The following is an 18,337-nucleotide window of genomic DNA, read 5'->3' as shown; positions in this document are numbered from 1 at the left end:
TCTAATATCTAATATTTCATAAGAATATGGATATATCATTTTATTTTATAATATATTTAGTAGAGAGGTATGAAATGATGGCCTGTTTCATAATAGGAATTGACAATAATAAAATAATAATAATAACAGTACTATACTACTGCTCCTACTGGTACTTCTACTGCTACTACTACTACTACTACTAATAATAATTAGTAGGCCTATTATTATATTAAAATATACATATTATATATAATAATATAATATATTAATTAAATATATTGTTTGCACTCTGTAATAAATGCTAATAACAAATTATTTATATTATTATGTATATTCAGGCTTTTGGCTTATTAAAGTTTTGTCTATGCTCATGGGCTTACTTGAAATTATTTGCTTTTTTACAAAAAAAAATTAAAAATCATTTTAACGCCAAAATAGGGTCTTTTATTTTGAAATATTTAACGTCGTACGGTTGCGTTGGTGCTCACGCTGCTCGTGCTGGCGTCATCGTCGACGAACACTGCTGGACGAGGAACTTGAGGAAGTGAAAGAGAGACGGTCGCTCGAGACGGAGACGGAGACAGAGACGGAGCGTGGATACGGTAAGACCGCAGGGCTCTTTTCTATTAAATCATCTATATATGCGCTTATAGTTTTGACATATGCGCTCACGGCGTGTTATCGATCACATTTGATTAAGACGTGTTCTTATGACCTTAATACAATGCTAGAGTATCTGCGAGAGACCACACACACAATTATAATAACGTAGCACATTCATTAATACTCTTATTTGAATGTAATCGAATGCTCATTATGATTGTATTGTTCTAGTTAACCACAGGTTGACCAGTGGCTCTGAGGTTGTTTGTTTCTCTCAGACACCGGACCTGATTGAACAGCAGCCACGTCGCGTCATTTATGAGCTTTGACAGGTCTGTCATTTCCTAAAAGATGAAAGGACTGATAATGTGCTTTAGCAAATGAACACGATACTGTTTAACTAAGAGATGGTTTGTGTGTTCACCTCCCTTTCAATCCCTCATCCTCTCTCTATGTTTCTTCAGGATATAAAGCCACAGATGCAACTCTTCATAATGGGATCTTGTGCCTTTCTGATCAAATCACAAGCTCCTCAGAGATGGCTCTTGTGACTATACCTACAGGCACCCTGTCTAACATCTTTATGAGATTTACTAAGTAGCTGTAATACAATAGCGCGCACACACACACACACACACACACACACACACACACAAACACACATAAGCATGGCACCAGTCCCACCTGGCATCCGCTTCCTGACATCCTTCAACAGGGACCAGTGGTGAGTTTGTCTCTTTTATCAATCTTCTTTGGCTCTATGTTCAGGATTTTGCCCTCATTTGCGGTTTAAAGTTGGAACATCTTTTGTTGTTTTCTACACATGTTCCAGCCTTTGACTATTTGTATATGAAATATTTTAGTAAATTTGACTGTGGTTTCAGCTGTCAATGAGAGTATATGTTTTAGCACACTTTATCATCCATTCTGTAGATTTCCACCTGTTTCCCCCCAAAATAAGAAGATCTTAAGTCGGGGTCTGTTAAGCAGGCATTAATAAAGCTGCTCTGTGCTGGAGAATAGTATAGAATAGATTAGAAACTTAACACATCCCTCCTTTCTGTACTAAACCAACAAGTCATTCTCTCTTTCGCCCATGGATGCTGAATTAGACGCATGGAAAAATGTAAACGCACTTGTCTGTTTAATCAGAGCTTATATTCCATCGCATTCCTCCGTCATCAACACATTGTCAGGGTGGATTGTGAAAAATCCGGTTTAGTGAGTATCTTCAAAAGAACACAAAGGCACAACTAGGTGTGTTAAGATTCTTAAGAATTCATGAAACCATTACATCGCTTATAAAACACATGGGTTGTATTTAGACGGCATTTAAATCAGTTGAATCTGTACAAGTAGCTTTGTGTGACGAAACCTTATCTAAGTTTGAATGTAAAATAGTAGTGGACTTCCAATGGATAACAGACCTTCTCTGCCTTAGTATAACATTAATCAATAGACGGGCTCCTGTAAATTTCTGATTTATTTGCTCGTAAAGCAGAGTTGTTTGTGTATCTGAACAGTGGGGGGATATGCCGTTAACCCCTCACACAGTTTAATGCCAGCTGCATACGTCCAGTATTCGTATTTGGGCTTGTTTTGGAATGCAGCCAATTTTTTTATCATGTGCAGAGCATGACACGAGGACATTTCACTGTGAAATGTCCTTATTTCCTTATCCCGATTGAACTTTGCTGTGTTTGGTTCACGCAGGTACAGGGCCTTCACGTTTGGGCTCACGTTCCTGCTCTACACAAGCTTCCATCTGTCCAGGAAGCCCATCAGCATTGTCAAGGTACCTCAACCCCTGTCAAACTGAACATCCTCTTTACAGAAAGAGTTCCCCTGAAAATAAAAACCGGCAACTGTAGCATTACATCACCAATGCATCCTCTTTAGTGAATGGGTGCCGTCAGAATGAGAGTCTAAACAGCTGATTAAAAACCTCCTAATAATCCATAAGTAATCCAAACCGCTCCAGTCCATCACTTAATGTCTTGTGAAGAGATAATCTGTGTGTTTTTAAGAAACAAATCCATCAAGACATTTTAATTTCCATCTTTAAATGAAGTGCAGTGTTCAAGTTCAAGTGCTTTTCTGCCATTTTCTGTCACATATTAACTAATTTAGTTAACTAATCTAACTATGTTGAACTTACTTTAGCCAGCCTTAAAGGGATAGTTCTCCCAAAAATGAGAATTAGCCAATGATTTACTCAACCTTAAGCCTTGAGATTTTGAAGCCCACAAAAGTGCATCCATCCATTATAAAAAGTTCTCCACATGCCTCCAAGGGGTTAATAATAGCTTCCTGAAGCAAAGTGATGCATTTGTGTAAGATCGTCATCTACTTGAATGCCACTTTTGTGCTGTGTGGAGCACTTTTTATGCTTCAAAATCTCGGCTCCCTTTCACTGCCATTATAAAACTTTGAATTTAAACTCTGATTGTATTCATCTGAATGAAGAAAGTCATATGGCTCATTGGGCAATTTTCATTTTTGGGTGAAGGATCCCTTTAATATGCTGTCTATACCCTGTGTCAGCCTTGTCTAAATGTATGTGTGTTGATATATAGAGTGAGCTGCATAAGAACTGCTCTCATGTGATGGAGGCACCTACAGAGAGCAGCAGCAGTCAGCAGCCTGTACTTCACCCAGAGCTAGACTGCAGCTGGAAACCATTCGGTAAGATTTACATCTTATAGGACTTTATATTTATAGCATAACACATATATGTGTTTCTGTCGCTTTCAGCCAGTGCATTAAATATTTAGCATCTCTGTTCTTCTGTCTCTATAGACAGAAATAACTATAAGCAGCTGCTTGGAGCAATGGATTACTCTTTCCTGTGTGCTTACGCCATAGGCATGTATCTCAGGTAAGAACAGATACAAAACACTTAAAGATTGCTGGATTTAGAATAAGGTAAATAATTAGCTCACTGATGTCCATGTAAACGTCTACGTAAACATTGAGTCATTGGTGCTTTAAAATGTTCATAAAGACATTGTTATAGTAAACGAAAGTCTGATTCAATTTAAGCTTTTATTTGTCAATAAATATTGATACGTGGGGCAATCAAATATGTTAAATGGACTCTTAAGCATGTCTTTATGTCTTTAAAAACTTTATAAAGGTTTAGTGAAATCTCTCAGGATTTATATATATATATAAAAAAGATTTGTGTTTCAATGATGAATGAAAGTTGGATTGAAAACGACTTGAGGGTCAGTAAATTATGACATTTTTGTCATATTTAGGTGAGCCGACCTTCTGCTTTTAAACAAGACTTGTTTTCAATTAATTTGAGAAATAATGAGTTTTGTTGTAAATTTTTATATATTAAAAAAAAAAAAATTATACATAAAAAAGTTCCTTGAATGATTATATCCGGGTTTTGAATAGACTTACTGATCAGTTTGTACTAATTTACCAAAATGAAATGTTTACGTGTTGTTGCTAACGTTCTTAATACAAACGTTTCAGTGGAATAATTGGAGAGCGTTTGCCCATTCGCCTGTACCTGACCGTGGGCATGTTGACCAGTGGTCTTTTCACCTGTCTCTTTGGACTGGGATACGTCTATGACATCCATAACCTGGGCTTCTATATATTTGTTCAGGTGGGTGTTTATAAAAGCACTCTCTTATGGTCATGAAGACTGTATTTACTTGATCAAAAACACAGTAGAAACAGTAACCGATTGCTGCCATTTTAAATAACCCTTTTCAGTTTGAATATATTTTATAAAGTAATTTATCCCTGTGATGCAAAGCTGAATTTTCAGCATCATTAATCCAGTCTTCAGTGTCACATGATTCTTTAGAAATCAATCTAATATTTGTTTTATTAAGCAGCACCTCTTGTTTTTTTTGTCCGTAGGTGGCCAATGGTTTGGTTCAGACCACTGGTTGGCCTAGTGTTGTGACCTGCATTGGCAACTGGTTTGGGAAGGGCAGGTAAGAAGCATTACTCTTTCCACGAACATTATACACTCGATAAAACTTGAATGTAAATATTGATAAAACAACTTTAAACATGAGCATTCAGTGTTTTCATTTACTCAGATGCTTGAGATGACGCAATGCTTATCCTGTTAGTTGCTCTTTTTTTGTACACTGCATCTGATAACAGATCTGTTATTTCCACCCACATAAATGTTACATAATGTGTTGTGGTGTCAGGAGAGGCCTCATCATGGGTCTGTGGAACTCTCACACATCAGTGGGCAACATCCTGGGCTCTTTGATCGCCGGATATTATGTCTCCTCTAACTGGGGTCTGTCCTTCATCGTCCCTGGAGTCATCATCGCAGTTATGGGAGTCATCTGCTTCCTCTTTTTAATAGAGCGTAAGTGAATATGTCTTCCGACTTATTTATTTGAGTAAATGTATCTAAGTGAGAAATTGTCACAAAGCACTTGTCCAAGCGTTCGATGGGTTTTAATGCGAATGCTTCTGTATCTCCAGACCCTAATGATCTGAAGATCGCCAGTGCACAGAACTCAGCTTCAAGCCATCAGGTCAGTCCACCATTTATTTAGTTTCATTTCCAGTCATATTGGCATTCAAGAATATAATGAATGTATACTCTATTTTGAAATTTGGGTCAGTAAATGTTTTTTTTTTTTTTAATTCATTATACTTGATAGCATATTAGAATGATTCTGAAGGATCATGTCACATTGAAGATTGGAGTAATGATGAAGAAAATTCAGCTTTATATCACAGGAATAAATTACATGTTAAAATGTATTCAAACACAAAACGGTTGTTTTAAATTGAAAAACTATTTCACAATATTATACTGGATTTTTGATCAAATAAATGCAGCTTTGGTGAGCATAAGATGATTCTTTCAAAAAACATTTGAACACTATAGTATAGTATATGGCTTTAAGGCTTTGTTCATACTGTACACACATCTGATGTGGGTTTCCTATCCAGTCTCTCAGGAATGACAAGTCTGCTCTGTAATTTTGCAGGCGAATTAATCAGATATTTTTTTAGACAGGCTTGTGAATACTCATTCCAGAAAAAAATGTAAAATCAATCAATATGGTTTGTATTGGGCTTGTAGATATCAGAGTTCACGTGTTTTTTTTGCTGTCCAGGTGTACATGCAGAACAGTTCTATTGATATGTATCTAAACAAACCCTCAGAGCGAGTCGGAGTGTGTGTGTTAAAGTCTTTTCCCGGCGGTCCGAGGAAAAGGTCGGTTTGACAGCATGACGCACTCATGCTCAACAGTAGTCGCTATGACAACGGCCCTGTGATGCGTACACCTGCGAGTATCAGTCGAGCGGGAGGCAGAGTCCACAGTCCTCAAACGCTTTGATTCAGGAGGAGTGGCTAATCAGGAGCAACAGAGATGTTAGGGATGGAGGAAGGGGGGGACGGCAGGAGCAAATGCAGACTGATGCCTCTTTTCCTTATTTTGACTGTCGAGGAGGAATTAATCATATTCAAGAGCAACTTCAAAAACGTATATTTTACATTTTTCAGCTTGCCGCTGCGTAATTCTTGATTGTCTGTCCTTGTTTACACTAATACCTCTTGGTTTGCTTATAAAGCATACTTAAATATTCATAGCGATTAAATAATTGCAATTTAGGAGGTGTTATGCCACAGTATTTTTGTCTACCCCTCTAGTGAATTGGGAATTGGGTCAATTATACTAGCACCAGTTGCACTTATTGGAAATGTATGAAACTATTTAGCATTTAGATATATATATATATATATATATATAATATATTGGTTTTTAGACCGACCCAAAACATTTATTTTATTTTTTTATTTTTTACATGTTTTTAGTGAAATCCTTTAATTCTGTTACTTGTCGCCATTTTATTAAGTTCCTCACCACTTTTACTCATCTTTTTGATATCACCCTTTTTTTCAGGGAAAGACATATTTAAATATTTTAATTGTAATTAATATTTAAAAGCTGAAATATTCATTTTCTTTTTTTTATTATAATGTAAACATTTATTATTTAATAGTTGTTAAATTAATGTTTTCATTTATTATGAAGAAGCAAACAGGAAGTATTTATATTAAGTCAGAGCTTGTTTGGTTTAGTTAAATATAAACCGCTTCAATATGCCTGATCAGATGTATTGATATATATTCAGGGTTTATTATGACTAGAGACTATTTTCATGAATTTATAAACGCATGGTTTGATTTCAGTTTATATATTCCGATTTGTATCTGCAACATACTATATATTTGTACTTAATTATATGATCAGAATTATTTCTTTTATATTCAGAACTTATAAATAAATGTTTGAATTTAGATTTATAAATTCTGTTTTGCATTGGTATATTTAGAACTAAATATTCATATTTACATTTATATATTCAGAATTCTAATTTCATATTCAGTTTGTATCTATATATTTGGATTTACATTCATATTAAGAACTATATTCAGTATTTATTATTAAATATTCCGATTTTTTTTTTTTTTTTTATATATAACATTGCCTATTTGGCTCTTCATAATGTCTAGTTTAAAAAATGAATTACTAAATAAAGAAAGGAAAAATTACATGTAATTTCAGCTACCCATGTGTCCTGTGTTATATAACAAATAAATGCAGAATATACCCTGTCTATGCATTGCTGTTTTTTTGTCAATGTGACATAATGAACTCTCTTATTTTTTTATCAGAAGCTTCATAAAAACAGGAATGGTGTGAATGGTCATAAAGACCTTTACTTGCAGTACAAGCCAGGAGCTAAAGCACAGGTTTGTCCACCTCACTGTTTCACTGTGTGTTTTCTATCCGGCCCGAAGTATTAATTGAGATATTTGACTGTCCTGTCTCCTGTGTTTGTTAGAGCTGGGACACAGAGCTTCTGCTGGGACAGGAGAGCATTGGAGTGTGTGTTCCCGTGCAGCAGGTGGTGGTGGTGAAGAGCGAGGCCGAACCGTCAGCCATCAGCTTCATGGGAGCTCTACGCATTCCTGTGAGTGCGGCCCATCCGTCTGTCCATCAGTCAGTGTGTGTCACAGCGTCACTGAAGTTTCTCCTGCTGTGTGTTTGCAGGGAGTCGTGGAGTTCTCTCTTTGTCTGCTGTTTGCCAAATTGGTCAGCTATACCTTCCTCTTCTGGCTTCCCCTCTACATCACCAAAGCAGGTGACTCGCAACATTTCATATAAGATCTCATCATGTCTGTTATTGTGACAACAAAGATTTCATTTCTGTAGTCCTCCTGATGTAGACTTTTTTTTTTTTTTTTTTTTTTTTTTTGGGTTGGTTTGGTTTGGTGGTTAAAGGAATAGCTCAGCCAAAGATGAAAATTAATTGAAATGTACCTCCCCTCAAGCCATTCAAGATGTAGATGAACTTGTTTCTTCATCACAACATATTTGGAGAAATGTAGCATTGTATCACTTGCTCACAAAAGGATCCTCTGCAGTGAATGGGTGCCATCAGAATGAGAGTCCAATACGTATACAGTATGTAAATATGAGTCCTCTATCCATAATATTGCTTCCTCTAGTGAAAAGTTGTCTTTTCTGAATCAGGAGAGAATATGTACAGCTTAAGCACCGTTTACAAGAAAAACAGTCCAAAACAATTCTAAACAAATACGTCAGTGGATTTTGATGTAAATAAGGATGAACTTTTGCACTGGACAAAGTGTTATTATGAATAATGGGCTCGTATTTTTGCCAGAAGGTTTAAAGTTAAAACGCCTTAATGATCGATTTGTTTCTCACGAATACACATCTTTAGACATTAATTGATGCCTCATTCTGACGGCACCCATTCACTGCAGATAATTCATTGGTGAGCGAGTGATGTTCTGATGGAGAAACAAACCCATCTACAAACTCATGTTGGATGGCCTGAGGATGAGTAGATTTTACTGAACTATTCCTTTAATATACTGTAGCATAGTGACTAAGCTGTATTTCCTGTTTCTCAGCTCACCTTGATGCCAAGAAAGCTGGAGACCTTTCAACTCTGTTTGATGTGGGAGGCATTGTTGGTATGTAAAGTTATTAGTACTTTTTCTTTTTTTAAAGGTGACCTAACACACATACAGTTTCACCTAATCTCACGTTAAACTTAAGTACCTGTAGAGTAGTACTGCATCCTTCTTACGGAGGCATGCTATGGGCGGAGCTAAAGAGTGACGAGGACTTGAGCGCCAACATAACACACAGACATTTAATGCAGTTTCACTGAAGCATCTGAGTCTGTAGTTCTGAATCATGACCGGTATCTTTTATAGCTGGGACTGCTCCATCCTTAAGTATCAAACGATGTGCAAATCCAGCATCGAACTAAGCCTTGTTTATGAAACGTTCTTCAACAAACACACTTGCGAAACCCCATTGCTGCTCCAGAAAAACAAGCTGCATCCACTGTTTACATATCGCTGGGTTCTTTGGGAAGCTGAACAAAGTTATCTTTCCCTTACAACCAAAAACACACATCTTTGGAAACCATGTTCCAGAGCGAGTCCTGTGCAGCGCTGTCACCGGATGAAGCTCGTTGATGGGCACGATCTCGCTCTCGCTCTTGCTGATGTTTTTCCGTGGTACATTTTTGCCACAGAAATACTCTGTTATATGTCCAAATAGATTTTTTCAAATTTGTCCATGCTAAGCATGAGAATCCAACTCTTTAACAGTGTAAACAACTCTGAATGCATGAAACAGCATTGTACCCACCCCCCCCCCCCTTTAATGTTTAGTATTTGGGATGGGATTTAAAGGGATAGTTCTCCCAAAGATGAAGATTCTCTCGTTAATTAAATCACCCTCATTTCGTTCCAACCCCAGAAGACCTTTGTTCATCTTCAGAACACAAATTAAGATATTTTTGATGAAATCAGAAAGTCTTCATAGAGAGAGCAATGTAATGGAAATGTTCAAGGCCATATTTCAAAAAATAGTCCGTGTGTCATCAGTGGTTCAACCCTAATTTTATGAAACTATGAGAATACTTTTTGTGAATAAATTGATTCTTTTTTTTTTTCTTTGCACACAAAAAGTATTCTCGTAGCTTTTCCACCTCTCTGGACCTTGAACATTTCAGCTGCGTTGCTCTCTGCACAGGTTCAGAAAGCTCTCAGATTTCATCAGAAATATCTTTATTTGTGTTCTGTAGAGGAACGAAGATCTTATGGGTTTGGAACAACATGAGGGACAGTAATTGATGGCAGAATTGACATCTTTGAGTGAACTATCCCTTCAGTATTTAATATACACACATCTGTGACCACCCATTGGTTTCTTTATTTAATAATGAAATAAATTGTGACGTCTAATAACTCCCCCTTACTAACAAGTTCTTCCTCATCTTGATTTGTTTGGGACACATACTACCTTGTATTTTTATAATAATCCTTGTTTCTTAATCAAATATTTAAATGACATGAAACTGCTCTGTCTACTGCTGACCGTGCACACATAAGTTTGGAGTCGGGAGACAAAAGTCTTTTGAATATGTATTTTCCTACAGGAAAAGGTCTACATTCATCCGATCATTCAGGGTTGGCTGTAGATTACAACAACAAGGAAACACCCAAACTCAACATTTATCCCTTCATCAAATGCGGATGCTTTGATCTCATCCAGTCATAATGCAAATACAACATATGTCCATTTAAGATGCCTAACTATGTCCTCCAGATGCGTTTCTAGGAATTTTTCGATGTAGCCAGGACATCTAAAAAACTAACATCTGTTTCACACTTGTCTTGCACACATACACAAGTGGATTTCCTGTTATCTCTCAGCTCATCTACAACTCAAGCAAACTGAAGCACTCAGAGACAGTCTAAAGAACACTCTTAGTACAGTGAAGCAAATTATATTAATATTTCAGATAGAAAAGAAATTTCATCCACAGTCAGTAAAAGTTCTGTTTTGAATTTTGGTAAGAAAGCATTCATTTCATCAAATGTGACAGTAAAGACCTTTATAATATTACAAGAGATGTGAGTCTGCAATAATCAAACGTTTGTTTACCTCATGCTATTCACCTCCAAAAGCAGTGCAGAGTAATGCAAAATCAAATCACGACCCTTAAGTATTTCTGTGTGTGTGTGTGTGTGTGTAGGAGGGATCCTGGCTGGAGTGCTCTCTGATAAGATGGGAAAGAGGGCCACCACTTGTGCTGTGATGCTTCTGCTGGCTGCGCCCACAGTATGTCATTCTGCTGATCAAATACAGGACGCTTGTGCATTTAAAGGCTCTTTGCTGTGTCACCATTGACAGTGGTTTGTGTGTGTGTTTGTGTTTTTAATAGCTCTACGGCTTCTCTATGATGAGTCAGTTTGGCCTGGGTCCCACTATCGGTAAGAAAGCCAATCCTAATGTTGCCTTTCAGAGTTACATAAGAGCTTTTGACGGCCCTTTCTTTGATTCAAATGAGAGAACTGATGAGATTAACATTGGACGGCTGATGCCAACATTTATGTGGGGTTTTACTCTTAATCTTAGTAATTATGCGGTCTGATGTTTGTGTGTAATTTGTGAAGGCATGCTGCTGGTGTGTGGAGGTTTAGTCAACGGACCCTACGCTCTCATCACAACCGCTGTCTCTGCTGACTTGGTGAGTGTTTGTCTGCCTTTTATCAGGTTTAGTGTGTGTTTGCATAATCACATGCTTATTCTTCTGTCAGATGCTGTTTTTTTTTTCTGATGTGTTGTTTTATGTTTTTAGGGCACACACAAGAGTCTGAAGGGTAATGCCAGGGCTCTGTCTACAGTGACAGCTATTATCGATGGCACTGGATCTGTTGGTAAGAGTGTTATAACTGCTACATCTCCAGCCATTCATTGATTGATGATGCTGTAGAGCTGAAAGGGGTCACTCTTACACCTTTCGCCTTCTGCAGGTGCTGCTGTGGGACCTTTGTTGGCAGGGCTGCTGTCAGCACAAGGCTGGGATAAGGTCTTTTACATGCTCATGACCGCAGACTTTTTAGCACTGCTGGTGAGTTGAAATAGATGCTGACTGTATTATTGTTTTTATTGTAGGTTTGTTTTTTTCCAAAAAAAAAAATATATATATATATATATATATATATATATATATATGCAGCTTTTCTCATACAGATCGTAAAGACTATTAAGCTCTGAAAATAATTTAAAAACACCATAAAAGTAGTCCATACACCTCCTGCACATTTCAGGTCTTCTGAAGCCCTACTATTTTCAAATGTTTTACACTTTGGTCTGTTTCTCACACGTAGTTAGTATTAGTATCTAGTTTCAGAAAACTTCCAGACAAGTGGTTCTCAACCATGAATCTGGGACCCTCTAGGGGGCCTCAACACTAAGCGCCTCACTTCTAAAGGACTTCAAATGAGTTAATAACAAACAAGTTTTAAATGTACACCGTGTTGTTCAACTTTGTTCACCGCAAAACCCTATGGAGAAGTAGAACTTTGCCGTGTTTCCACCTACCCAGAACATTTCTACCAGGATCTTTTTTTCCCAGGAACTTTTTTTCCCCCCCAGACCTGTTGCTTTCTACGTTTCCACCACGGTGTAAAGTACCGTGAAGATTAGGCAAATAGACTGGTGACGTAGGTCTGCGCGCGTTTCTCAATACAAAGTACCGTATTTTCCGGACTATAAGTCGCACTTTTTTTTCATATTTTGGCTGGTCCTGCAACTTATAGTCAGGTGCGACTTATCAAAATTAATTTGACATGAACCAAGAGAAATGAACCAAGAGAAAACATTACCGTCTACAGCTGACAGAGGGCGCTCTATGATGCTCAATACTCCTGTAGTCTACACTGAGCAGCATAGAGCGCCCTCTCGTGGCTGTAGACGGTAATGTTTTCTCTTGGTTCTTGGTTCTAAATAAATGCAACTTATAGTCCAGTGCGACTTATATATGTTTTTTTCCTCGTCATGACGTATTTTTGGACTGATGCGACTTATACTTAAGTGCGACTTATAGTCCGAAAAATACGGTACGCTGATTTTGGACTTACATCCTCGGTAGTTCAGACTTCATGCATCCGACTTGGGAGTGTTATGTCCGCGACGACGCAAATCCGGTAATTCTGCAAACAGCGGCGTACTTGACATCAGTCAGCTCGCATTGACTACTGCAATTTTCCTCACTGTATATTTACAATAAGATGAAAAAGGATATGAAATACCACTGCCTCCTTTCGATTTCATTTAAACATAATAACAGCCGCAGAAATTGATTTGTGACCACAGATTTGAGTTTTAAACAACTACATTCTTGCCTGAAATACTTTTAAAATTACATTTCATGAAATAATAACAGTAATATTTTGCAAATGATCCGAATAAAAAGTGGTTGAACCCAACCAATGCTGCGTGAACTCAACCAATCAGGATGTTTAGCACCCAAGTCCCTCCCCCAAAAGTTCCGGATCTTTGAAAAAGTACCAGCTCGCCAGCAGGGACTTTCTTGGGGGCATTTTTTTACCCAGAACTTTTAGTTCCTGGTTCCTGCGGTGGAAACACACCGAGTACCAGGCCAAAGTCCCTAGATCCTGGGTAAAGTTCCTGAGGTGGAAACACAGCTTAAGTTTATGTTCTATGTTCCCATTCTACAATTAATAGTAACAGCTTCTGTCCAGCTCCAGCAAGGCACAAAAAAACCCATAAGCATTACGAATAAGACATATCTGGTACTTCTGTTGTAGTGACAAAGCTGCTCATTTTCAAAGACAATTATTTACAGAAAGTAGAAGTGGCAATATATTTAATTCAACAAAATAAATAATAATGTCTTTCCTAGTACTTTATGATTTGTGCATTTCTGTGATGAATTTGAACCCACAAAAGAACTCAACATAACTAGAACATTTATATTTTATATTCATTTTATATACATATATATCCTGTCAAACGATTAATCACGATTATAAATAATAAATATACACAGTACACATACATATATTATGTAAACAAAACTTTTTATTTTGGATGTTATTTAATCACAATTAATCATTTGACAGCACTAATATATATATATATATAATTATTTATTTATTTATTTTACGAAATGTGTCATCCTAAATCAATATTTTTAGCTTATTTATGTTGACAAGTGATAAATGAACATAATTAAGAATTCACACAGTTGTGACAAAAATTAAAAATTGTTTGCATGTTCTTCAGCTGTTACTGAGACTTGTGATGAAGGAGCTTCGCTCTCATAGGAACCGGCCAGGAGTTGCTGTCGAGTGAGTGCTGTTTTGTTCTTGTTATTTAGTTACACTAACAAATCAATACCCAGAACACTCAGGAGACTTCCTAACTTTTGTAAATACAGTTTTGATGATACAAGTCTATTTTTCCGTTTCTTTCTAGATTGAAGGAACATTGAGCACTTTGCACTGGATATAAATGTTCATCTCTGACCACTTCCTACCCTGGACCAAAACTTGACTGAAACTTGTGTTTAGTCCTCTGTTCTAGAAAACAGACTATACAAAGAGACTTTTTTTCTACTTTTTTTTTCAGATGAGAAATCTTCAGTTTAGGGCGAAGCGACTTTGAGGGATATTTCTCTCTCTCGTCTTTAGTTCATCAGTCTAGACCTGCAGCCCTGTCCGCGTTTGTCCTTTGGTTGCACCCAAACAAATGAACATGACTCAATGTGAGATCAAGCCTAAATATCCCTCCAGTTAAATAATGCACAATTGCACAACCAAAAGTAGCCTCCCTTTGCTGCTAACAAGGGGAATTTAAAATAAATGTAGTATAATTTCTGCTTCTAGATCCCCGCCGGGCACACAGCGCCTTCATTAAACGCACAGAACAAATGTCCCTGTAGATAGTTCATAAATCCACTCTTGCATGAACATTGTCACATCGAATTGAACACGGCAATTTATGTAAGCGCGGTTTAAGAATGATTAAACACTGAAATTTGTTCTGCTTGTGTTTCAAAAACAAGGCCCATAGAACGCATAGCCGAGTTTATTTATGTATATAATATATGCCTTTCTATACACCAAAGCCAATCTTGTTAGTTGTTGAGAAATTGTATGTTATATTTGAACTGTTGGCCGTCTTTCTGTGGTGACGTTAATGGTTCTTAACCTGTGTTTTGTATATAGGGGATCCACTAGCCAATTATGACATTTTATTTTATTTAATTTGTATTTATTTTTTCACTGCTGGTCTGTGACTAAATGAATAAACATTGTGTTTTGAGTCTGTATGAATAGAAGTGAGCATTAGTTTTTAATCTAACCACTATTTACTCTACATTCATATACAGACAGAATTCAAGCTGTTCTATATTAACAATAGAAGATCTATATAAACATCATGATTTGTTTTCTCTGTAGGGTATACAGTATTAGAACTCTCAAAGCGATTCTAGTTCCGGGTTTAAAATGTTCACACTTAGCTCAGTCTGTACAATTTAAATCTGTGAGCAAACCCAAAGCGTCTCCTTGACTGTAATTGTATGTGTGCATTTAGGACCTGCACCTGCCTTTGCAGCTATAAATATTTAAAATGTCTATTTGGATGTTCAGGTTACTGTAGGATTGTGTCGTTCTGCAGAGCTAGAGGCGCATGTAGATGTCTGGACCTCTTATGTAATCATACGTGTAGCACGTGTGCATTTGCCATTATAGGACGACGTGATCTAGATAAATGAATGTATCTGTATAATTTATGGGTAGAGCCCTGGTGTCATGAGAGAACATACATTGTGCCTTCTTTCTATTTGTGTTTTTGTATAGGGATGTGTCTTTGGATTGTTCCTTTTTAAGTTATCAGCACCTTGACAGACTCCTGGGGTTTGGGAATTAGCTGTACTATGATGCTGTGTGTACAAAAAGGACATTTTGAATAAAGCAAATGTAAAAAGCAACCCATCTTCCTTCTTTTGTCACAGTGCAAGCTATGTGCTTTAAGATTTTTAAAAAAGAAAAAGAAAGTGAAGTGACATTCAGCCAAGTATGGTGACCCATACTCAGAATTTGTGCTCTGCATTTAACCCATCCGAAATGCACACACACACAGCAGTGAACACACACACTGTGAGCACACACCCGGAGCAGTGGGCAGCCATTTATGCTGCGGCGCCCGGGGAGCAGTTGGGGGTTCGATGCCTTGCTCAAGGACACCTAAGTCATGGTATTGACAATTCCCACAATTCCATCCGGCCCGAGACTAGAACCCACAACCCTTCGTTTGGGAGTCCAACCCTCTAACCATTAGGCCACGACTTCTATATATACATTATAATAATTTTATATTACAAACACATACAGGTTTGTGAATGCATAATTAAGTACAATAAAGGATAATATGTGCCCCTGGAGCACAAAACCAGTCTTAAGTCGCTGAGGTATATTTGTAGCAATAGCCAAAAAAAACACTGTATGGGTACAAATTATCAATTTTTCTTTTATGCCAAAGGATATTAAGTAAAGATCAAGTTCCATGAAGATATTTTGTACATTTCTTACTGTAAACAAATCAAAACTTAATTTCTTATTGGTAACATGCATTTCTAAGAATTCATTTGGACAACTTTAAAGGGGATGTTTTAAGTATTCTGATGTTTTTGCACCCTCAAATTCCATATTTTCAAATAATGTCCGATCCTAATAAACCATACATCAATGGAAAGCTTATTTCTTAATCTTTTAGATGTATAAATCTCAATTTTGAAAAATGTACAATTAAGACCACATATAAGGTGTTTGTGTGTGTGTTATGCATTAATTTATGAGTCTGTGTACATGTATATGTGTGTATTTGTATGTATGTATGTATATATATTAGGGATGCACGATAATATCGGCACAACATCGGTATCGGCCGATAAAAGCTTAAAATGACCATTATCGGTATCGGCCGATATTAATATTTCTGCCGATGAGCCAAACCGATATTCTCCAAGTGAAATAATTGACCTGTTTTTCAGATGTGAATGTCTGTCTACATTTGTAAAATAATAAATTTATGGTAGAATCAGTACAGAAGACATACATGGATTTCTCTTCAGTAAAATTAAAGTTTAAATATATCAGTATATATTTGTATATATATCGATATCGGTATCGGCATCGGCCAAAATTATTTAGAAAATATCGGCATATCGATATCGGCCAAAATCCAATATCGTGCATCCCTAATATATATATATATATATATATATATATATATATATATATATATATATATATACATAATTTAATATATAAACTATATGTATTAATGCAGTATATACACAGATTACACAGACTGAATAACTGTATACAGTTAACGTAGAGTTACTGTAAGTACAATACACACACACACACATTTATATATACATATTCATTGCACTGACCATTTCTCATTTTGAAATAACAAAAACCTTGTCAAGAAAATCTATAGTTCAGAAAGAGTAGAAACCACTTTAACTATATTTTTCTGTTTCTTTTACATATAATAAATAACCAGTCCAGGTCTAGCTCTGGATTAAGGAGATATTACACAGACAGCGGTATCATCTTGAGAGGTCAGTGTGAGTCATCGAGTGCTTTGAGTGTGCATGTGCAGGTGACACCTCATCAGTGCACACACACACACACACACACACACACACACACACAGACAGACAGGTGGCAGACAGTCAATGAGAACAAAACACATACACTTTCTCTGTTGAAAGGATAAGTGCTCCACAGTGTGTGAAGTCATACATGCATATAATTGAGTATAATGAGCGTGTTTCAGTGCTCGAACATTACAGTATAACAGATGATTCACATGCTTCCCCTGAATGACTCTAGTGCTGAACCCCGTCTGTTCATTTCACCACCTCACCTCACCTCCCACAACCCACTCTCCCCTTCATGAATTCATCATTTTGCCCTCATGTGTATCAGCAGTTCTCATATTACATTAGGGTACTTCCTGTTTTGCAGTGCCTGCTAAAAAAATTGTTTTCATTGTTATTCAAGGAAAGAGCTAATCAAATTAATTGATAATCATCTGCTTTTGTTTTCCCACCAAAAGTGATGTAATTTCCTGATGATGTCATTTAAGATATAGTTCATTTAAAAATTTATTTCTTTAGTGAAACCACAAACTGGAACCAGCTAAAATAAAGGGAAGGATTAATAGTAGGGAAAGTGATACTGAGGGCACATTAAAAACTGATTGCCATATATATATATATATATATATATATATATATATATATATATATATATATATATATATATATATATATATACATGCACACAATTATAAAATATTTTAATTTGAAAAATCTTTAGGCTATCAAACGAACAATTTTAAACCCCATCGGTTAGAAAAAAATTATAATAATTCTGCATGCATCTTGCCGAAGGACATTGTTTTGGTTGTGCTGCGGCTCAGTCGCGCGGATGAATGTGAAATAACACATAAATAGCAATAGCATTTTTGTTTTATGATGGTGCTGATTACCCGGAGGTTTGCCGTATTGAATAATCATCCATGGTCAATTTTCCTCATTTGCTAATTAGAAAAAAAAAAAGAAAGAAAAAAGTATAGTATATGCATGTAATTTTCAGCGAAATCGGTCCTGCTAAGCAATTATTATAGATTTATCTGATTTAAATCAATCAATCAATTTATTTATTTATCTGTAGAGTGTATTTGGGTAAAAATGTGGTTTTGAAGATCGCATAAAAAATAAATAGTGCAGCTTAAAGTAAAAATTAAGAAACATGGCAGGTCTATATTTTGTGGCAAAAATATGCTAAAAGCATATAACTTAA

At 36.5% G+C, this 18,337-nt stretch overlaps 1 protein-coding gene across 1 annotated transcript; it reads left to right on the top strand.

The window, feature by feature from the left end:
* The first annotated feature begins 460 nt into the window (after positions 1 to 460).
* slc37a1 (solute carrier family 37 member 1) lies at positions 461 to 15,447 on the top strand. The gene is made up of 21 exons (XM_026272435.1): positions 461 to 584; positions 817 to 917; positions 1,050 to 1,309; positions 2,299 to 2,380; positions 3,162 to 3,270; positions 3,385 to 3,463; positions 4,072 to 4,207; positions 4,468 to 4,544; positions 4,770 to 4,936; positions 5,056 to 5,108; positions 7,268 to 7,345; positions 7,438 to 7,566; positions 7,647 to 7,737; positions 8,534 to 8,596; positions 10,678 to 10,763; positions 10,867 to 10,915; positions 11,099 to 11,172; positions 11,284 to 11,362; positions 11,459 to 11,556; positions 13,737 to 13,801; positions 13,929 to 15,447. The coding sequence occupies exons 3-21, from the start codon at positions 1,254 to 1,256 to the stop codon at positions 13,942 to 13,944; spliced, it is 1,587 nt and encodes a 528-aa protein (XP_026128220.1). The 5' UTR covers positions 461 to 584; positions 817 to 917; positions 1,050 to 1,253; the 3' UTR covers positions 13,945 to 15,447.
* The last annotated feature ends 2,890 nt before the right edge of the window (positions 15,448 to 18,337 follow it).

The sequence above is a fragment of the Carassius auratus genome, chromosome 9 (genome assembly GCF_003368295.1).
Source record: "Carassius auratus strain Wakin chromosome 9, ASM336829v1, whole genome shotgun sequence".
NCBI lineage: Eukaryota > Metazoa > Chordata > Actinopteri > Cypriniformes > Cyprinidae > Carassius > Carassius auratus.
Note: the sequence above shows the minus strand (reverse complement) of the source record. Positions and strands in the feature narration are given on the sequence as shown.

Bases quoted from the DNA above. Each gene is read 5' to 3' on its own strand.
- slc37a1 (XM_026272435.1), top strand. From the start codon at position 1,254: ATGGCACCAGTCCCACCTGGCATCCGCTTCCTGACATCCTTCAACAGG. The intron at 2,381-3,161 runs GTACCTCAACCC...GTTGATATATAG, and splicing joins AGCCCATCAGCATTGTCAAG to AGTGAGCTGCATAAGAACTG. The intron at 11,557-13,736 runs GTGAGTTGAAAT...CATGTTCTTCAG, and splicing joins CAGACTTTTTAGCACTGCTG to CTGTTACTGAGACTTGTGAT.